The 22,026-nt window shown below is 51.9% G+C and overlaps 1 protein-coding gene across 23 annotated transcripts in view; it reads right to left on the minus strand.

Annotated features, from left to right (window-relative positions):
• FHAD1 (forkhead associated phosphopeptide binding domain 1) overlaps positions 1 to 22,026 on the minus strand; it is a 130,630-nt gene that overhangs the window by 16,633 nt on the left and 91,971 nt on the right. For 13 of the 23 annotated variants that reach the window (XR_011433103.1, XR_011433084.1, XR_011433104.1 and 10 more), the window contains 9 exons: positions 21,215 to 21,322; positions 17,663 to 17,770; positions 13,024 to 13,197; positions 10,963 to 11,188; positions 9,327 to 9,411; positions 7,340 to 7,497; positions 5,490 to 5,649; positions 4,151 to 4,283; positions 64 to 193 (listed from right to left, as the gene is read on the minus strand). Coding sequence is in view for 17 of the 23 variants with exons in the window: in XM_023635739.2 (XP_023491507.1) it covers positions 64 to 193; positions 4,151 to 4,283; positions 5,490 to 5,649; positions 7,340 to 7,497; positions 9,327 to 9,411; positions 10,963 to 11,188; positions 13,024 to 13,197; positions 17,663 to 17,770; positions 21,215 to 21,322 (1,282 nt within the window). In the remaining 6 variants the exon portion in view is untranslated. The remainder of the gene's footprint in view (positions 1 to 63; positions 194 to 4,150; positions 4,284 to 5,489; positions 5,650 to 7,339; positions 7,498 to 9,326; positions 9,412 to 10,962; positions 11,189 to 13,023; positions 13,198 to 17,662; positions 17,771 to 21,214; positions 21,323 to 22,026) is intronic. The other 10 variants (XR_011433105.1, XR_011433090.1, XM_070252745.1 and 7 more) reach the window with 3 other exon arrangements.

Raw genomic sequence — 22,026 nt, forward strand, 5'->3', positions numbered from 1 at the left:
CGCTAGGGTCTGGGGCCCACGGCTCTGAGCACGGAGAGCGAGACTGGAAAGGAGGGCACTTACTGGATGAGCAGGCCTTCTCGAGTTCTTTAATTCGAGCACGGAGTTCAGATAAGGCCTTTTTCTGACGCTGAATGACTTCCTCGTGTCGGGACCCCTTGCACTTGGCCCCCAGGTCACTGAAGGACAGCTCCTGTGGCCAGAATGGTGCAAACAGCAGCTTTGTTAGAGAATATCTCTCTCATATCCCAAGACATGTGAACAATTCATGGATAGCAGAAACCCTGTCACTTAGTACCTTGGAAAATGTCATTAAGAGGCTTCAGCAGAGAAAGAAGTAAAATTTTTCATTTTAGATAGAAAGTCACATCTAGGGAGATTTCCAACTTTCCTACTACTTAGCATCACTATAAATAAAACATCCACTCTATGTTCCCTCCTCATGTTTTATTTATTTTTTCTTCTAAGCTTGGGTTTCCGTTTGTTGTCATTTGGTCTCATTTCTGAACAACACATCAAATTCTGCTCCAGAAGGAGCATTTTTAGAGAACACATGATACTTTCTTCTCAACTGGTAATAAGGATGGTTGTCTAATATTTGCTAGCAGGAATTTGATAGACTGACTTTTGGCTGGTCTAGAGAAGGGAAAACCTTCTTCTGCAACTTCCAGAGCCTCTAGAACAGCTCTGTCCAACAGAACTTTCTGCGATGATGGACAGCTTCCACATCTGCACCATCCAATATGGTAGCCACCAGCTACATAGCCAGAGCTGGGTTTACAAAGGGCACAGACAAGGAAAGGTCCTGTTCATCTCTTAAGGGTCATGCCCCGCTTTGAGATTCAGAGGAGCGCAGGGTTATTTTCTCCAGAAAAATTCACATACATGCTATAATTTGCATATAACTTCTGGGGGTTCAGGGACCCCCGGAAGCCCAGTCGTGGACTCCAAATTAAACAATGCTTCTCTAGGGTAAGGGATCCATTCATTCACTCATTCATTCATTTCACAAAGATTTATCGAGCACCTCTGTGTGCCGAGCCTTATTCTAGGCTCTGGAGACTCAGCAGCGAATAAAATGGGCAAAATCCCTGCTCTCGTGGATTCTGCTTCCTAGTGCGGGGAGACAGCAATAAGCAAGGAAAGCACAGGAAATACATGGTGGACAGTGTCTGTGTTAGAAGCTGGCGATGGGGTGATGGGGTGCTGGGAATGGTTTTCAGTTGTAGACAGTTGCAGGGAAGGCCCCAGTCAAAATGGCAAGAAAGGGAAGAGATGGACAAATTGACCCTTTTATAATAATTTGAAAGATAACAATTTTGGCTTACTTCATATGTTCAAAAAAAATTGTACAGCTATGGAGCCAGACACTGTTTCGGGCAGTGGGGAGCGGTGGGGGAACCAGGTAGACAGGCCCTCCTGCTGTGGGGCTCATTTCTGGGGGCAGACTCAACAGATAAGCAGACAGGCACGTAAATAGCTCCAGAAAGTGATAAATGCCACCAGGAGGACAAAGCAGAGAGAGGGAAAGGGACATTCACTCGTTCTTCTTTCTTTGACTCATCAAGTGCCTGTGAGAGGCCCCTGTGACACGTCCCGGGTCCTGCTGCAGCCATGCTCTCCTCCTTCAGGAGGAGCCCGGGGTGCCATCCGAGGTGCTCCTGGGGCTGCTCCCTGCCCCGTCAAGGCCCTGCCCCTCGTTCCTTCACTTCCCGCAGGCTCTGGTCTCCTCCTGGAGGGGGCTCCCTGACCAGCCACCCCTACCCTAGAATGTCACTTTCTGCCCTGAGTCCGGCTGTGGATGTCCTCAGAGCGCTCGTCCCCACCGGACGTTTGTTCAACGTTGACTTGTTTCTTGCCTGTCCCTCCCTTTCCAGGACGTGGGCTCTGTGAGAGCAAAGTCTTTGTCTCCACAGCAGACTGCGGTTTTCCCAGAGCCAGCACTGCGCCCAAGCACAGGAGATGCTCGATAAATATGGAGCCCGAATGAACTGAGGTCAGAAATAGGAGTTTGCCCCTGCCTTCTGCCTGGGACCAGGGGTCAGCAGCCGCGAGAAGGGGGCGCTCCACCCCGGCTGCACGTAGTAGGACCTCGCTTGACCCCATCCCTGGCTCCAGCCCACTTAGAGGCTACACTGCCGGTCCAGTGCGGGGTCGTTTCTACATTGGCCTTGCCCTCTTTGAGGGTGTATGTTTGCCCTGGGAGTAAATGCCTGAAGTGTCCTGTGTGTGTGAGTGAGTGTGTGTGTGTGCACGTGCAGGAGTGTGGAGGAGGGCCAGAGCTGCTGGCCTTGGGGGTGGGGCAGCCGCAGCCGCGAGGCTCAGAGACAGCTTTTACTCTGCAGGAAGAGCACGCCTGAGCCCAACGTGACCATTCCTCCCGGCTCTTCTGGGAATTTGTTTATTTACAGAAGACGGAGATTCTTTCTCATACAACTCTTAGGCCCTCTGACCCATTCTGGCTTGGAAAGCAGGAAGCAGCCTGAGAGTGGAAACCACTCTGAGGAGCAGCAAATACTTTCTTCCTTTCATCTTGCAGCCTCCCTGCCCGCTCAAGTAATCCCACCTCATGACAGAAACTAAAAACCACGCGCATCCTGTCAACAATCCATTCCAGCAAACAATGCAGAGTCGGAGGGGGTCTGGGGTGGGCAGGGACCCTGCACATCCTCCCGTGTGCCCAGCACAGGGCTGGCATACAGCAGGTGCTCAACAGTTGTTGAAGGAGTGACCGAATGTGGGCCAGGTCCTGCGCTAAGACCCTGGGATCCTGACAGGAATGAGACCCGCTCCCTGCCCCACAGAGCTTATGGCTGCGCCGACCTGCTGCGGCCCCGCTCGCGGCCGCCCTGACCAACGAGGAGCCACTTCTGTTCAAGTGCTCTGGACGGAGATTGATGGGAGCCAAGGACAGCTGGCCGGGCCGCCGGGCCCTTTCGTTCAAGCTGCGTGCGGCCCTGGCTCACTGCTCTTTGGCAGAGGAAAGGCATCTTTGAGAAAGCAGGAAAGCAAGCTGACACATTTGGCCCCGTTTCCAAGTGAAAGCTCAAAGCCCATTACCGAAACGCCCCGCTCTCCGGTTTCATAAAGCCAGGGGAGAAAGGCCATCCCCGGACTCCAGGAAACCGAGGCCTCGAAGAACCCCTGCACCCCACGGTCAGCCTACGCGGACGACAGCGAACATCAGCCCCAACCGTGGGGACAGGGTGTGGGTGCCGCCTTCGAGGACGGCGTGGTGAAGGCTGTTCTTGCTCTCACTCCCATGTGCTACGCAGCTGGGACTTCCAGGCGCGTGAGGCTCCTGGGCAGACACCCAGAGAGAAGTCGCCAGGAGGCTGCCCCGGGGCACACAGGGGACGGCTCTTTGGGAAGGCGGCTTGGCCCTGTCAAGCACAGCTGCGAGTGTCATCTGGACCCAGCAATTTCACATCTAGGAATTTGTTCTGCATACGCACAAGGATATGAATGCAGCATCGTGCAACAGTAAAAATAACTTGAACGTCCATCCACAGGGGACTGGTTGGACCAAAGGGACACAACAGAATTCTATGCAGCCATTTAAAAGAATAAAGCAGATCTTTATAGACTTACTTGCAAAGACGCCCATTAAACAGTGCTAGGTGCAAAAAAAAAAAAAAGTTGCAGAATACATATGGCTTGATATCATTATTTTGCAAAAAAAATCTATTAAATAAATATATATATATATATATATAGGTTTGTGTGTATAAATAAAATTTATTTCTCAACAACCCCAAGAGGTGGTGACTGTCATTACTCTCACTTCCCAGACGAGGGAACTGGCAGACAGGAGGCTCCCCGAGGTGGCAGAGTTTCCGAGAGGAGGGGTCAGGACTGGAACCCAGGCAGACGGACCAAGCCTGGTTTTCAACCATCGCACAGTCACGACTGTATGAGAGCACGGTGGTCTCCGTGAGGAAAAGGTCTGACGGCACTCATGCCAGACGGTTGACAGACGTAACCTCTGGTGACTGCAAAGCGCAGGGGCAGGACTGCTAGTTTCCACTTTACACACTTCACACAAGCAAGTAGTATTTTTGGAACTTACAACGAAACTATTTTCAAAAGCCCCCACTGAGCTCTTTCTTAGCACGTCCTTCCGGGCACCCAGGACCGGGCGGGCACTCACCTCTTGGCTGCTCAAGAGAATGTCAGTGTGGATTGGTTCTATCTGCACCGAGATGTCACACGTCTGGTTCACATTCCTGGGCTTCTGTTCCTTCTCCCTGTGCTGCTGGAGTTTGTGTTTCTCTTGGGAGACCCTGGGGCAGAGAGGATGTCACTGGGCAGCCGGCTGGCCGGCAGCACGAGGTCCGGGACCCGTGAGCTACCTTTGCAACCACTGGCAGAATGGGAAAGGGAGCTCCACTGTCACAGGCAACCAAAGCCTTCGAGCCTGCAAGCGTCCTGCCCGCAGACTGCTAGAGAATTTGGTTTCAGGGGACCTCAAGGAGAGTGGCCACAGCGGTAGGCACCTACCCTCCTGGCTTCCTACACGGGCTCGGTGGGACCCCTGCTGTGTCACCTATAGGGGCATTTACTGCGCGTCCACCATTTCAAACACTTTGTATGTGTTAACGCTTCTATTTCTCATAACAACCCCGTGAGTTGGGGATCCTCCTCACCCCATTCTACAGACAAGGAGAGAGACACACAGCCATTTGCCCACGGTCATGGATCTCGTAAGTGGAGGCTCCTGGTTTTGCACTCAGGCAGCCTGAGTCTGGAGCCTGCTCTTGTAACCACTATGTGAACCTGCCTTGCCCATGAGCCATGAGGCACACGCAGGTACAGGGTATACACGAGACGTCCATGATACTCACACTTTCTTGGGGAAGACATTACTCTTATGTCAAAATATGGATAAGCTACGGACGAAGATGCAAACTCACATGTATTTCTTTAGACTAATCTATGGGATAATGGTATTTTATATTTATTTTAAGCTGACCTCTGACCTCCAGTTTATACATCTGTTCAATAAATACTTAGTGAGTTCCCTATGTGCCAGGCACTATGTGAATGCTGGGAGTCAATACCGGGCAAGGTTACACAGACCCTGTCCTCATGGGGAAGGCAGACAGCAGAAAAGACAGCTGCAGCCTGGAGGTGTAAGAAGCGTTAGGTTAGGTGGAGCAGGGGCGGAGGGACCTCAGGCAGAGCAGGAGCCCTTGGCTACGTTTGGTGAGGGCGAGTGATGGAAAGCTTCCTGGAAGAAGTGGCATTTAAGACCTGAGACTTGTCATCTGGAATATTGGACAGGAATGTCTGAGAAGCACAGAACTAAGCAAAGCTCTCTTTTAACTGATGAGGCTGTGAAGTAATGAAGCACATGTCATTCATTCATTCATTCATTCATCCATTCAAATCTTCAACCCGCATTTACTGAGCCCCCTCTCTCTGTGCAAGGCTCCTCAGGCACTTGGGTGTGCCTGGGATCCCCACTCCATGTGGGCCTTCCCACACACCTGAGCGCCTCCTTGAGGACTTCCAGCTCCCTGTCCTTCTTTTCCACCAGGCTGGTCATCTGCGCCATCTTTTCCTTGAGCACACTCAGCTCTCTGCTTTGTCGCTGGACCAGCGCCACGTTCCGCTCCAGCTCCATCTTCTGCTTCTCATTAAGCTCCCCTGGGAATGACATGAATGCTGGCCAGGGGGGCTCCCACCTGGGTCTCCGCTAGGGCCACAGCAGACCTGCCAGGCCCACAAGAACCACGAGGCGGGTCCGCCCTCCAGGAGTTCTCAGGGGGTTCAGTAATGGTCACGATGTTGGCATCTTCACAAACAACAGCAGAATACCGCACATGCGTCGCCTCCTAGCCAGTGCCTGCTCTCTCAGGGCCCGTGTGCTCTTGCCTTCCCCCAGCGCTACATCGGCAGATGCGTCAGGGCCCTGCCTGCGCGCCTGTGGCATTTTAGGGCACTCTGGCAGACTTTCAGCTGCCTGCTTTTGCATCTGTTTGCCAAAGGGCGTTCTAAGCCCTCTGGAGCCTGCTCTGCTGTGTGTCTGCCAGGTGCAACAGCCTCCAACCAGAGACAGGTGGAGACGAGTACATGGCCCAGCTCCCTCCTCCTCAGGTGGGCACCCCAGGGCACGTTCCACCCATCCACCAGCAGTGCCCTGCAGAAGGAAGCTCCAGTGCCTACTGTGGACCCTGGTTGACAGCACCGGAGTTATGTGCTTTCTGTCCTTCCCTGTCTCATTTCCACCTCCACTGCTGTGGTTTCCTGGGGTCACCTCTCAAACGAGCTGCCTGCAGTGGAATTCTGGTCTCAGGGCTTGTTCTGGGAAAATCCAAACTAAGACACCTGCATTACCTTGAATCTTTGTGGCAACCCTAAAAGGTAGTTACTATTAACAACCCCACTTCACGGATGCAGGAACTGAGGCTCAGAGAGGTAAAGTGACACGCTTAAAGTCATGCAACTAATAAACAGCAGATCCGGAGTTGGGTCTCCTGATTCTAGAACTGGACTTTGTAACCTCTCCACTACACTTTCTCATACATTGGTATGGAAAAACCACTCTTCTTTGAAGAACTCAGCCATAAATGCCGTGGCAGCATTAACAAGTACAGCCATAGGGAGCAAATACCACTGATGGTTTTGGGAGGCACGGGGTTTGAGACAGGGACAAGACGAGCAGAGCATTCCTCACCCTCCCTCCACTTCCCAAACCTAGTTCTATCTCCCTTCTCCTGCCTGCCTATGCCTTTTGGCTTGATGGGAACTAGAGATGGGAGAGAGAAGCAGGAAGAAGAGAGGCAGGACAAAAGGATGGGAGAACAGAAGAATAGCAAAGTAGGAATATTCAGCCAAACTTCTTTGTGTCCGTCCAGAAGAGAGCAGAACTCAGAGTTATTTCACCCCTATTCTGGGTGGCCCCTCATGTCCACGTCAACCCTAGGAAGACGGTGTGTAGGTGACTTTGCATCAGAGGAAAGGCAGCCTGGGGAGAATACATTGCTGAGGGTCCTGGAGCTGGTGAGCGCTAGGCTTGTACGGGCTGGCCTGCCCCACGAAGGCCCACCACGGCCCTCTGAGCCTTCACTCCCAGAGAAAAACCCCCTGTGGTAAAAGGAGACTCTCCCTGGAAAAGAAAGTTGCATTTAAACACGGAGGTGCGGAGCCCTCTGAGAGTGTTCCCCGCGGCCCCTGGGTACGGAATCAGTGCCATATTAGGATACAGCTTTTGCTGACCCTGTTACAGCTCAGGAAGGCAGGTCAAGTGGGATTTTTAATGCCAAGCTTTCTAAGACCCAAGCCCCGTTTCTTTCCTTTCTTGCAGTGGGGCAGGAACGCGGGCAGTTGTACAAACCTCTCAGATCTGTCATTCGGCTGTGGGCTTCCGTAAGGTTTTCCCGTAACTTCACGATGACCTCCTGCTGAGACAGGATTTCCTTCTGAGCAGTCAATAAGTCCCCTCTGAAATTCACAAACACAGGCGCAGTCAGTTCAACTCCGTCTCCGTGGTGCCTGGAAGGGACCAGGAACAAGGCAAAATGATCCCCAATCGATGATGGTCCATGTGACACCAGTCCCAGCAAGCGGGATGGGGATGCTCTTTAAAAATTCTCAAAACAAAAATTCATTTTGATGCACCTTCCTTAAAAAGAAATACTTCGAGATGGAACAAAGGATCCTAGCTGGGTTTGGTCTGAGGTTGAAATATGACTTGCATGTGGGTGACACTTCTTCCTTGATCTCTGGTGGAAAGAGGAGGCGACACTATTTTTTCGTGGGTTCAGGGATTTTTGAGGACAAGGAAGAAAAGAGAGAGAGGAGGAGATTAAGGCTTCCGTTCTCTCACCAGCTACTTTTAATTCCTGATGGAGAGAGCTGGGGCCAGAAGTGAACGAACGGTGTTCATGGGACCCTTTGGGGAAGTAGGGGCTTTGGGGCCCAGATAATCAGGGGGGACACAGAGAGGGGGAGATGAGGACAATTCCTTCCCCCCAGAGGTCAGGACATCTTGGGCACCATGATGCTCAGGGTGGTGGACAGGGAGGCTGGCTATGCACAGCGGAGAATGTTCTTGGGGAAGTGGGCCCAGCACCACGGCAGGCAGAGGCGCCTTGATGGGGGTTAAGCGGGAAGCACACGGTGTGCATTTCTGAGCGGGTGTGGGACACTTCAGCCCTGAGGAAGATGTGTTATATGTGTGTGTGTGTTGGGGGCAGGAAGAAGACCTGTGCTCTTGCACATTCCGAGGGGGTCAAGAGCCTCAGTCTTTGGGAAGGTATTAATGTCACTTGAGTTCACAGGCTTTTGAAATCCACACTCTTCTTATATAGACTTTTGAAGGTAGAGTGTGTGTTTATCACAAAATCAAGCAAAATACTGGCAAGTTGCATGTCAAAAAAAAAAAAAAAAGATCTGTGTGTGTGTATGTGTCTGTCTGTCTATCCATCTAATCTCCTTCTCCTTGGCTATAACTCTTCCAACTTGAGGATGAAACTTTAGCACTCAAGGGCATGCACGAGCTAATGAAGTGGACCAGAGAAGAGCAATACGGGTGCTGACTCTTCTCCGAGTCATGGCTACTGTTGTCCTCAGAGACAGTCCTACTAGGAGGAGTCAGTCTGGAACTTTTCAGGATGTGCAGGCTGGGTATCTTTGCCTTTTAGGGGTAAAAACTTGGTGACATTAGACTTTGGCAACTGATACTTGGAGCACGGATCAGGCTGGTGGCTTGTCTGCCTTCGGAAACTTTCTGAATCCTTTCTTTGTACCACATTAGTGCCTCCCTGCTTATATGCTGCTCGGCAGTGGCTTTCTGGATCTTTCTCATCCATGGGTTTTGTTCCTCTGAAAACTGTCAGTTGCCTGAGGCTCAAGGTATGGACTTTTGGGTTGGGAGGGCTCTTCAAGGTCATTTGGTCCAAACTCTTAGCTTTTAAGCCCCTCCAAGACCCCACTCCAATAAGGGGTCTCCACTGTTTGAAATCTCCACTGTCTGCTTATGCCTAGGAACGGGCTTGCCTGGAGCAGGTACTCAGGAAAAATAGCTCATCATAGTATTAGGTAGCATTTACTGAGCAACTTCTATGCGCCTGGCACGTACCGCCTGATTTTAAAAATGAAGAAGCGAAGGCACAGAAAGCCTGTGACTTGCCCAGGGCCACACAGCTGGAGAGTGTTAAGCTGGGGTTTGAACACAGATCTACCCACATCTTTCTACGACACCACCCTGATTTGCTAGGGGAATCGAGAAGACCCCAGACCCAACTCCTTTTTTCAGATCCTGACCACACGGTCAGAAGCAGCGGGTTTGGTCTGTGCTTGCACACGCTTCGGGTACTTACATCAAGTGGTCACACACTGTGTCTTTGGCACCACTCTCCAACGGAGGCCCTGCTGGAGGGTCTTGCTGTGTTTCCTTCTCTTGGGCTGAATCGGGGACACGCGAGCGTTATTACAGTCTGCACACAAAGGAAGCCTTCCTTCCCCATTGCTTATCAACACACCTACATCTTTCCCAACTTATAAACACTCCCTACACCCCGCAGCCCTCTCCTCCTAATGAGACCCAGCATGTGTTCTGTGTCACAGCCTGCGGCACCCCCATACACAAGCTCATTAAATCTTTCGAGCTACTCTATAAGGCAGGGATCATCAATTCCATTTATGCATGAAGAAATGGGTGCAGGAGTGACGGAAGCTGCGGGTGACAGCTCAGCTAAGCTGGTGAGAGGTGGAGCCTTAACCACCGGGTCACACCTTCTGCCCTGTTTCCTCCTCTCCACTCAGACGAGAGTCTTGTCCTGCCCCCACCTCCCGCCTCCTCCTCAGCCCACTGCCTTCTGGTTTCCATCCTCCCCACTCAGCCACACGTTCGCTCGCTCATTTAGTCACCCAACTTCTGCTTTATGGCAGGCACCGATCTCAGTGTGGGGTGGCAAGGATGTAGTCATCCTTCACATCCTGGCTTAAACAACCGCCCCCCCCCCCCCCCGACACACACAACCTGGACCAAGGTTGGGAAACTGAGTCCCGCTCCACGCCCTCGCCGTGGTGCCCCGTTTATCCTGGGTCACCCATCATGGCAGTCGTTTGGCTGACTGCAGGGACCTTGCCTGTCTTCATCACTGAATCCCAGTGCCTTGGAACATAACAGATGCCTAATTAAGAGTGTTGAGGGAATGAATGCATGAGGCGAACCCCACAGCTCTCAAATTAACACTAGGACCGCAGTTCTCGACCAGGCAGGAGCATCCCCCCAGAGGACAGCTGGCAATGTCGGGAGACATTTTTGTTTGTCACACTGGAGTAGAGGGGGCTGCTGGCATCTATTACAGGTAGAGACCAGGGATGCTGCTCAACACCCTACAGCGCCCAGGACAGCCCCACCGCAGAGACTTACCCAAAGGCCAACAGTGCCGAGGGGAGGAACCCTGGCTGGAGGCCTCTGCTGCCAGAACTCTCCTCCAGGAGCTCAGTGTCTTTGCAATAAGATGCGTTACCTTGGTCATTTAGGGCAAGTAAGTGCTCACCACTCTGAGGTTTTTTTTTCAGCCTTTTTTTTTGTTGTTTATGAGACAAACCCCGGCTGGTTATGAAAGTGCATTAGACAAAGTCGCAGATTGCTGAGGGCAGAGAGGAGCCTTTGAAAGGCGCCTGCATGGGATGTTTCCATGTGGAAAAGAAGATTCCTGGTCACGCTGCTGTGACCCACCCCCCTCACGGCCCTGGCACCCCGTGTGCCTCGCTGGCTGGCTGGCTCAGCACAATGGGTGTCCTGACTCATAGCTGTGACTTCTGTCTAACCTGGGCCCTGAGGGCCCCTAACCTTGTGTAACAGGAAGAAAAGGGGCCCGTAGAGAATAAATGAGCTTTTAAATGATGCTCGGCCTTTTCTTTTCCATCAGCCTTTTGGGGCCCACAGGATAATCAGAACCCGCCCTGAACACTAAGATTTCCTCTGCATCTCTTCCGACCAACCTGGATCGTTGTCCTTCAAATTTGCAATCTCTCCTTCTATTTTATTGTGGTGTTCGGTCACTTTTTGGAGTCTTTCCTCCAGGCTCACGATCGTCTCAGAGTGCTGTTTGATCTGCTCCTTGTATTCCATGATTTCGTCTTCAAATCCGTGTTTCTGTGATTCCTGTTCCTCCTGGAGCGCCTTTACTGTCTGCTGTTGCAGCTGCAGCTGCTCCCCCATCATGATCTGGGAGAATGGAGAAATGATTAATGTGCTCTTGGGAGCTAGATATGATGACAATAACAACAGTAACAACACGGCCCCTTTGGACCCATAGCCACTGATCCCGGTCCCACCTCAGGGCCTTTGCATATGCTGTTCCCTCTGCAAGGTACACTCTTCCCCTAGCTCCTTGCATGGCTGACTCCTTCTCGTGTTTCAGATCTCAGCTCCAATGTCACCTCCTCAGGGAGGCCCTTCTTGACTGCCTGTCTAAAGCAGCAGCCTGAGACACTTTCTAGTCCATCATGGTGTTTTATTTTCCCTGAGGTGCTTATCACCATCTGAATTATCTTTATTTCTCACTCGCACTAGAATGCAAGCTCTGGGAGAGCAGAAACATCTTTGCTTATTACCAATATACCCCCAGTGTCAGCGCCTGGATCCCTGCCACAGCCTCTAGACACTAATGCTCAATAAATGTTTGTCGAATTAATGAATGCACAATTTTACAAGAAAAAAGAGAATGAATGCGTATTTCTTAAAAACAAAAATTGCCAAAGATCCCCAAACGGCAAACCAGACCCTTTCCCATGAGTGCCCTCTCTTTTTGAGGCTCTGCTCTGCGCTTCCCTCTCGGTGCCTGATCCGAGCTCCCCTCCCGCTTCTCCGACCGTGCCTTCTTTGCTCTCTGGATGACATCATACTCCTGCTCCCGGTTCCGGCTGATGGTTGGCACATTGGACACCGGCCTCCCATCGCCTCCCGATGTGCAAATTCTTTGCCTGAGAAGCTCACGCACGTCCGCTGTTTCAACCATCACACCCACGAGGCTATCTTCAAATGTAGATGTCTTGTCTTGTTTCTTCTCCAACTTCTCTTGTACCACCAAAAGTCTGGGGCACTTTTGAACTGTGATACCCAACCCTCGCCTCAGTCTGAGCTCTTCATCTTCTCCAGAAGAGGGTCCCTCCCGCATGAGGAAGTCCTCCCTCTGGTCCTCCATTTCCATCAATATGCCACCATATGCCAACATCTCCCCGGGTGCCCTGGCTTGAAGCGCGCCTGTCTCCTTCAGCATCTCCCTCTCTTTGGTTCTCACGTCTATTCAGTCAGTTATCAATCCCGCCTCTTCTCTTGTACCTCTCTCCACAGCGACTCCTTCCTTTCCATTCCTCTGCCGCCCCAAGTGTCCAGGTCCTTGTGCTTCTGGACCACAGCGACAGCCACCTCACGCCACACTCGGAGCTGGTCTCTCCAAGGCCAGTCCCTCTCAAATTCACTTTGTGCACTTCTGCCAGATTAATCCTCATTACCTCCTTGCCCACAGGCCTGTCGGTGGAAAGTATGAATGACAGACGAGTGCAAAACTGAGACCTGATGGTGGAGGGCTTTGAGTGCTGAGCTAAAATTTTAAAACATTATCTTAAAGTCTGCAGGATAGTCTCCGATCACTAAATTCTGGGGCTCCTCAGTCCTTCACCCTGATCCTGTGAGGACCCTGAATCACAGTATCTTAGAAAGCCCTGGAGAGTGGGCATCACAGCCTCTATTCGCCTTACATGTTAAACGAATGCTTCCCAACAGAGGGCGATTTTGCCCCCAAAGGACATTTGGCAAAGTCTGAAGACATTTCTGATTGTCACACTTGGGGTCCTTCTGGCATCTAGTGGGTAGAGACCAGGGATGACACTAAGTCATCCTACAACACACAGGACAGTCCCCCACAAGAAAGAGTTATCCAACCGGGGATGCCAACAAAGCCGAGGCCGAGGGGCCCTCGTCTGAGCCGCGGCTGCTGGTGGCGGTGTCGTCTTGCCTCGACGGAAGAACTCTCCCACCTCCGAAAGGCGCTGACTTACCACTTTTGTCTTAGCCATTTCCAGTTCAGCTAAGGCCTCGTTCAGCTTCATGGCCAGGCTCTCTGCTTTCAGACTTTCCGCCATCTTTGTTTTCTGAGTCTCTTCTACCACGGCCAGTGCATTGTTTAATTTATTAGTTAAAACGTCTTCTTTCTGCTCTTTTAAATCTATTTCCTAGACAAACAACAAACACCAAATTACCAGAAATTCAGGAATAAATGTTTACCGCCCCCTCCCCCTCCCGTTTGCAGAGAGGAGGCAAACTCTACCCTGTTATTTTTCTGTTGATCCTTTTTAAGTCCAGAGCTTTCTCTGGAAGGTTCCCATTATTATTGAACTCTTTTTTACATTCAGCTGAGATCTGTCTCGTTGTGATGTCTGTCTGGTCTCTGAGCTCGGTTCTGTCACCTGGAGCCCACTGAGTAAGTTTTCTTTCTCTTTTATGAGACAGCCCTTTAAACATTTGAGGAGGGCTGTCATGTCTCTCTCTCAATCAATTTGCCAGGATAAATGTGAGTTCCTTCACCCCTTCATCACAGGACCTGCCTTCAGGACATTTCTGCGCTTTCCTCCGTGGCTTTGGCCCTGGGATGACCTCCCCGCCTCCCTCCAGGCCCTGCAAGACTGGCCTCCAGGCGCCCCATCCTTGCACATCTCACCCCTCCTCCTGGAGCTCATTCTTCTAACCTTTGACTGTCAAAATTCTACGCTCCCCGAGCCCCTCCTGAAATAACGTGGAATGTGGGTTTTGTGACAGGCACTGTGCTTGGCGCTTTACGAACTTCATTTCTTTATTTGACTTTGTTTTTAAGAGCAGTTTTAGGTTCACAGCAAAATTGAGAGGAAGGTACAGAGATTTCCCAGGTACCCCCTGTTCCCACACATGCGTGGCCTTCCCCATTATCAACACCCCCCACCAGATGGTGCATCTGTGACAACCCATGGACCTACACTGACACATCATAGTCCCCCGAAGTCCACAGCTGACATTAGGGTTCAGTCTTGGTGTTGCACATTCTGTGGGTGTGGACAAATGTAGAACGCCCCGGATTTGCCGTCTCAGTATCACGCGGAGTCATTTCACTGCCCTAAAGACCCTGCGTGTTGCTCCTCCTCACCCCCTCCCCTCACCACCACCCAGCCCCTGGCGACCACTGATGTTTTTACTGTCTCCACAGTGTTGCCTTTTCCAGAGTGTCGTATGGTTGGAATCACAGTGTACATAGCCTTTTCATGAACGTGATTTAATCTAATCTAAAATGCATTCTTGAGATGTCGTGCTGGGCATACTCAGACTCTGTTGGTGGCAGTGTAAACCGGCCTGACCTTTCTGGAGGGTTATTTGGGAACATGTATCATGAACCTGAACATGTTCATACCCTGTGACCCAGTAATTCCACTTTTGGGAATTTATCAAAAGGATGTAACCACACACGTGCACAAAGACTGCTCTGCAGGGTTGTTCAGCCAAGCATTTTTTTGTGTGTGTGAGGAAGATTCACTCTGAGCTAACATCTGTTGCCAATCTTCCTCTGTTTTTGCTTGTGGAAGATTAGCCCAGAGCTAACATCTGGGCTAATCTTCCTCTATCGTGTATGTGGGATGCCTGCACAGTACGGCTGATGAGTGGAGCAGGTCTGCGCCACGGATCCAAACAGGAGAACTGGGGCCGCTGAAGCAGAGCGCACAGAACTGTAACCTCTTGGCCACGGGGTCGGCCCCCAGGCCAAGCAGTTTTTACACTAGCGAAAAGTGGGAAACAGCCCCAGTGCCTGACTGTAGGGGAAGAGTAAATGAATTGGGGTCCACCCAACACAGTGTAAACCCAGGTCATCCTTCAACGGCAGGTCGTGGAAGAATGTTCAATGACGTGGAGACAGCACTCAAATCAGTGTGCACAATCTAACTGTGTAACTCACTTTGTAATAAATCGATATTTGTCTATAATAATGATCAATATACAGACAGCCTGGAAGGAGTCACATCAAAATGTCACCAGCGATAACTGCTCAGTGGAATCATGGGGAGTTTATTTTCTTCTAAGTGATTTTCTTTTTTTTTTAAAGATTGGCACCTGAGCTAACATCTGTTGCCAATCTTCTTTCTTCTTCTTCTTCTGCCCAAAGATCCCTGGTACACTGTTGTATATTTTAGTTGTAGGTCCTTCCGGTTGTGGCATGTGGGATGCTGCCTCAGCATGGCTTGATGAGCGGTGCCATGTCTGTGCCCAGGATCTGAATCGGCGAAACCCTGGCCCACTGAAGTGGAGCGTGCGAACTTAGCCACTCGGCCACAAGGCCAGCCCGAGTCATTTTCTGTATTTAAAAAATTTTTTAGAGCAAACAGTTGCTTCTTCTATAATTGAGAAAGGAAACTGATTTTTTTTGAAAAACAAAAACCATTTTCATCATGTGATTTTGGCAAGTCTCACCTGGGAGTCACTTCACTCTCTTTGGTTCACCTCTGACCTCTGTCTGATTCTTTTTTTGGGGTCTGAACATCACCATTACTGTTGAGAAATCCCAGTGCAGACAATGTGCAGACCCTGCCTAAGAGACGCTCACTGGGGATGCTGGTTGGCATCCCACAGAGCAGGCTGTCCCCTACAGCTCACAGCAAAACACTCCAGCTATCCCAGAGAAGGCACAGTAAGCTGAGATGGTTTCTCTGATGGGCCAAGAAGCTGCCTGGGGGCAGAACACGCTGGCCGGAGTCTTTTCTCCTTGCCAGTGACTTAGCAGCTGATTCAAACACAGGAGAACAAAGTTCACTGTTCCCACGGGTCTGAGCTTATTTTTCTCCCCTCTCCCTCCTCTTGCTCTTCTATAAAACCTATTTTCGCCTGTGTAGATGCAATCTTTCCATTGCTGTGTATACAAGTGAAACAGCATGCACATCAGCGACCCTCCGTCTGAGCGGGTCTTTGACCTTGTGCTTCCTCGGTCTTTCCTGGCAAAGGGGGAGTCCCGGGCTTGGAGCTCCCTTTCTCCTTGTCTGGTGTGATGCTACCAGCCTGCCTGGAGGGTTGTCATAAGACCCAACCCTCACGTCACCATTGTTTTAAGGTTGTTGGTTGCACTGCAGAGTCCTCTGTATGATGATTCTTAGGAGGAACTCTCTCTGGGCTGAGGACCAAGAATGGTCCAGCTTCCACGAGCAACTGGTCCATTTTCATCTAGTGAATTGTACGCCCACGGGGCTTTCCCTCTCCCTCTAACGGCTAGAGTAAAATTGTGACCCATTCACTGATTTCACGATACACAGTTTTTTTTGTTAGTCTCATTTCTGATCCATTTAAATTTTTAATTTCTCCTTTTCCCCTGCCCGTAACTGAAGGCTTTGACAGAAGATCCGCAGTGAATCATTTGGGGAAATGCGGCTGCGAGTAAACAGGCTGCTCCTCCCGGGCCCTCTCGGCCTGTGGGCCGTGCCTGCACACAGCGAGCCCTCCAGAAGCGCGTCAGCCCGGAGCTGACAAGCCTTGCGTTACTTCACCCAGCTCTGGTCTGCCTTCTCCAGACACACTCCAGTTACTCAAGGAGCCTCTTTTTTTTAAGGGGTGCCCAGGACTGGTATGTGATCCAGATGTGGCTTACGGACCCTAGTCCCCCTCAAGCAGAGCTGTTCCAAGCGTGCCAGGACCACCTGGGCTGCCTGGGAACATGCAGATTCCTGAGTCCCCACTACAGACGCTGAATCAGGGTCTCGGGGGGGAGGCCCAGGAAACGGGCATTTAAAACAAAGCCCCCAGTGATTCTGGGCGTGCTAATGTTCGTGAACCATACTTCGAAGAAAATGATTCAAGATTGATATGAATAGATTTAAAGACCTTTTTAGTCCCACGTGGTCTTGAAAATCCTTTGAAATTATATTTATCTGTATTTAAATTTAACCCACGGTTGTCTGGTTGTGTGTTGATCACTTGCTTTGACTTTTGAGATATTGGCCAGAGAGTGTGTGTGTGTGTGTGTGTGTGTGTGTGTGCACGTGTGCGTGTGTGTTCCCAGTAGTGCTGGGACCTAGGGGGAGTGAATTATGTCCTGCAGCTGGGAGGCGCCCAAGCCCGGGTCGTGTGCAACAAGTTCTGCTCCTCCCACGCCTACTACTCCCAGTCATAATGTAAATATGGTTTCATGACCAAGGGGATGCTGGTGATGATGACAAGTTCTGGTGGGGAAATGACATCAAGGTGATCAGAAATTGAGGCATCCATATGCTGACACCCCTCTTTTACCCTAGACAGTGAGCCCACACGAAGCTCCAGGACAGCAGAGAGAGGAGGGGTGACAACGAAGGGTTCCCGGGTCAGATAGTCCTGGGTTCAGATTCTGCCCCTCCACTTCCTGGCTGTGAGCTTGTAATGACAATAATAATAAAAGCAGCCCACACACAGCACACACTGAGGGCCAGGTCTTTTTCTATGTGTGTTGTGTGCACGTTAGCAATCAAGCCTCCAACCCAGTGAGTCCTCTGTATTTCATAAGTGGGGGAACCAAGGCACAGAGATGGTAAGTGATTTGCCTAACATCCCTCAGCCAGAGAGTGGCAGAGGTAGGATTTGAACTCAGACCGCCTGCCTCCAGAGCCTGCTCTTAGCCACGCCAGCTCCTCCGTGCCTTTTCCTCTCTGGGACTCGTACCTCTTTCTGCTTGGTTATGCGGTTCTCCAGATCTTGTACCTTTTTCTTTTCCTTCTCTATGGCCTCCTTCGCTCTGTGTCTCTCATAGGCGATGCTGTTCTCTGAGATCTGGAAGTCAATGACAAGTGGTTGGAGGGCGTGTGCAGGAGAAAGGAAGGGAAATGACATTGCAAAGGGAACCCAGGGTTAGTAATTGTCGAAACCAGTGAGTCAGGGGCAGGGGACAAGAACTCCAGGAACAGGACGCCTGTTGGCGAGAGAGGCCGGAGTCTGGCGAGCCCACCACGGCGCGAGCTTGGCAGTCACGTCTCGGTTAGTCATGTGCACAGAGAGAGAGTGATTCGTCATTCAGGATTTCTGGGCTGGCGTTCAGGAAGTGAGAGGCTGGTGAGTGTTCAGGTCAAGGCGTTTGGCACTGAGCCACCGACTAAACTGGCCGGTGCTGGCACCACTGTGAGCCCTTGTTGGGAAGTACCTGGCTTCTTGGGGGGCGGGGCAGGAGAGGCAAAGTGAGGGGAGAGGCCTCCTGTCCCGCAGGCTCGATGCCTGTGGCTTCAAAGCACACTGGTGGTCCCTGCCCAGCCTACAAAGGCTTGGATCCAAAAACTGATGTCCAGGAGAGTTTGGAAGTAAGAAGGCACACCCCGCAGACTCGGTGATGGGGAGGGAGTTAGAGCCCAGCCTCACCTGCAGGAGCCCCAGGAGGGGCTGAAGACCTCTACCTGCAGCTGTCGAAACTCATGCAGTCATGGTCCCCTCCCCCTACAGACAGAAAGCTCCCAAGAAAAATATTTTAAGTATATGTATACATGCACAGACAGACTGAGAGATATGTAAATAGTGGGTATTTTGGGGGAATTGGGATTATGATCACTTATATTTTCTGCTTTTCACTGGTCTGTATCTTCTAAATTTTCTTTGGTGAACACGCATTATTTGGCAAATAGAATGATGACAGGAAGTTGTTACAGGGAATGCTATGCTGGGGGCGGGGGTGAGATCTGGGGATGCGCGGCCCTGGAGCGGCGGCGCTCGTCCCAGCAGCCCTGCGGCTCCGGTGTAGGGTCCGTGGCCTCCATCCATGCTGCCCCTGGACACGGGCCTCCCACCACACCCGGGCTCTGACTCCCCTTCCTGCACCAGCTGGGAGGTCCCCACTGCCAAGGCTGCTTAAGACTGTCCAGCACCCCCGCCAAGCTATGTCCTGCCTGTCGTCAGAGGCCCCCTGCGCCCTTCTGCACGCCCCGTGAGGAGGGTGTATTATGCACTGCTTGGCATATTACAAATGAGAATAACAATGACGACGCTGACCAAGCTTTAAATGCTTGCGACACGAGTGCCTGGCACCGTGTGCTGAATGCAAGACTCAGATAGCAGCTGCCCAGTTATCCCCACTTTGCAGGTGAGGACACAGAGGCTGTAAGTGAGGCAGTAAGAGGACAAGAAACGTGCCAGGTCACACCACCAGGAAGCAGTGGTGTATGCTCGGAGGACAGTGCCCCATCCTAACCATTCTCCCACCCGACCTTGCCTTACCTGTCCTCCTGATTTAAACCCCACCCTGCCTGGAGGCAGGAGACATGCTTATATGTTCACACTTAGGCTGGCACAGAGTCTGCTCCACCGCCCAGCAGGAGCCCACGCTTCAAACCCCTACCCCTGATCCATCTGTAAAATGGTTGCTCTGGGGACAGAGTGGACCAACGGTTTGGGTCCCATCCCTTAACAAGACTTGCTCTGTGTGGTGTACCCTCACACCACCTGGATTCTGACCTGACTTACCTGCATAGGCTGGCAAGTGCCACTGCCAAGGTCTTTGCTTGACTGTGCAGCATGCCCCACTGCCGCCCTGCTGTGCACACATCCTCCCCACCCTTCGACGACTCTGACCTCACCAGGCAGGTGCTTCACAATGAATGCATTGACTTCTCACGACAAACCTCTAGGGTGGTTCTGTCACTAGACCATATTACAAAGGAGGGTACAGAGAGGGCAAGGGGCTTGCCCAGGATCACATAGCATGTTAGGGCAGAGCTGGAACTGGAACCAGAATTGACACTTTCAGCCCACTAAGCTCTCCTGTCATGCCCTGCTTTGCCCACTCTGTCTCCTTCCTGCTTTTCCCCCCTGACCCCTAATTCGGCTTCCATCTTGCTGCAGCTTTATTTCACTCCTCAGGCCCCTGCCCCCACCCCCTGACTAACTCGGGTCCGATCCTTTGCACTTGGCCCACTTGCCCCAGGGCATTCTCTCCCCCAAGATGTTCCCCTCATTCTTTGTCTCCCTTCCAGGTCTCACTCAACGTCACCTCCTCAGAGAGGCCCTCCCTGCCTGCAGGCCAATCTCTAAGCCACGCTCTTTGTCCTCCCCACAGTGCCTGTGGCTCTGGAGTCCTCCCGTGTACATGTTGACAGGGGTGTCCCCTATCCCAGTGTGGAAGCTCTGGAGGGCACAGCCCCGGTCCCTGACCCCCCACAGGGCCTGGCATGCAGCAGGTGCTCAGTAAATATTTGTGGCTAGATGCATGAAACGGAATTAGACAATTCACTGAGTCACCAGCTCTGTTTCTGGGAGTTCCACGAGGGCCGGCATGCGTCTGTCTGTGGCTCCCGTCCCTGGAGCCTGGCTCATGGGGATGCCATTACGGGTCGCTGAGGGAACGTCTCCCTGCCTCCAGGCTCCCGAGAGCCCTTCTTTGACTTCCAGGGCGTGACTTGGGTGTCCAGGCCAACTCAAGCAACATCCCTCCTCTCGACCTTGGGGCCTGCCTCTCACGGCGGCTCCAGGCAGGCGTGGCTGGGGGCCCAGTCCCCAGGCTGGCGGGGTGGCTGGATGTGGATGCCCCCAGCTCTGCCCAGCTGCTGGAAGCCCCTGCTCCTCCCCATGTCACCCTCTCCTTGAGGGTGCACTTCTCATCCATTCCAGAAGGCACTGACCTCTGGCGATTGCCGGACACGACCGCCCTGAGGATTCGTTATGTGCCTGTCTACTCCATCTGACTCCGCACTGTTTGTGTCTCTGCCCTTCCATCAGCCCGGGGAGGGTCTGTGGGGCAGACTAGGAACCCAGGAGGCTGGAGTCAGGAGGCAGTGTTTTCCTACTGCGCCCATGCTGGGCTGCATCAGCAATACTTTCTGATGACTAGGAGGGACGGACCCAGACTCCAACCCTGGGGTCCTCCTGGAGTGCATCTCTCCTCCCCAGAAGCTGAGCAGGGAACGCTTCTGCAGAGGGCCCTCTGTGTGCGGGGCGCAGTTCTAAGTACTTTATAGACATTAACTCATTTAATCCTGTGGGGCAGGGACTGGTGCATCCCCATGTTACAGATGAAGAAACTGAGGCACGGGGTTAGGCGCTCTGCCCTCGGTCATACAGCTACTAAGCTGACCGATGGCACACTGGCCACTGTGACGGAGGTGATGCTCGGGCCTCTGCTTGCTGTCCACCATCCTCTCTATCAGGCACGGGACACGGCCTTGCGTCCGGCCTTGGAGCTCCTCCCAAGGCGTTCTGGCTGCCGTGGCCCACATCCTCCCTCTCTGCTCCTCATACCTCCTTCTGTTGGGTTAAATGGTTCTCCAGATCTTGAACTTTTCTCTTCTCTGTCTCTAAGGCTTCCTTCGCTTTTCTTTTCTCGTGGGCCATGCTGCTCTCCAAAACCTGAAAATCAATGGCCAGTCTTTTTGGTTACTAACAATAATGATAATAGCTAAGCTGTCAGGGGTTGGTCTCGCATGCCAAGGTCCCTGGGCAGCCCTTCTCACACAGTTTACTCTCACGGCAACCCCACCAGAGAAGTTAGTGGCCCATCTTCCAGATGAGGAAACTGAGGAACAGAAAGCTGGTGAGGGCCCAAGGGCCATGCAGTTGGTCAGCAGTGAGGCCAGGATTTGAGCCCCGTGTGGAGGGACGCACGGGCCTGGCCTTGGGGGAGCGGGTGAGCAGAGGGAACCAGGCCTGTCACATTTGGAAGCCCGAGCTCTCACCACTGTGCCAGGCAGCCTCTCTGATAAGAAGAACCACCTCATTAATAATGGAATTTCCCATTATTGAAACAAATCTCCTAAAGAGATCGGGTTTCAAGAGGAGGGTGGTGGACTGAATTAATGAGCTACAATATACCAATTTCTAGAATGGGCGGAGGTGACCTCACAGGGGGCGCTCGGAGAGGATGCAGGGAAGAAACCGTGGTTGTATTTGGTCCTATAATCAAGGAATTTTCAGTAGGAAGTTGCTTGCTGATAAGCTATTCAATTAAATGGCCTAACACAAATCACCGAAGGATATAAATTGCTGGGAAGGTCCCTGTTTCTAGTCACTGCAAGAAAGGGCACCTCGATTTTCAAATGTGTTGTGTTTTAAAC

This window comes from Equus caballus, chromosome 2 (assembly GCF_041296265.1).
Source record: "Equus caballus isolate H_3958 breed thoroughbred chromosome 2, TB-T2T, whole genome shotgun sequence".
NCBI lineage: Eukaryota > Metazoa > Chordata > Mammalia > Perissodactyla > Equidae > Equus > Equus caballus.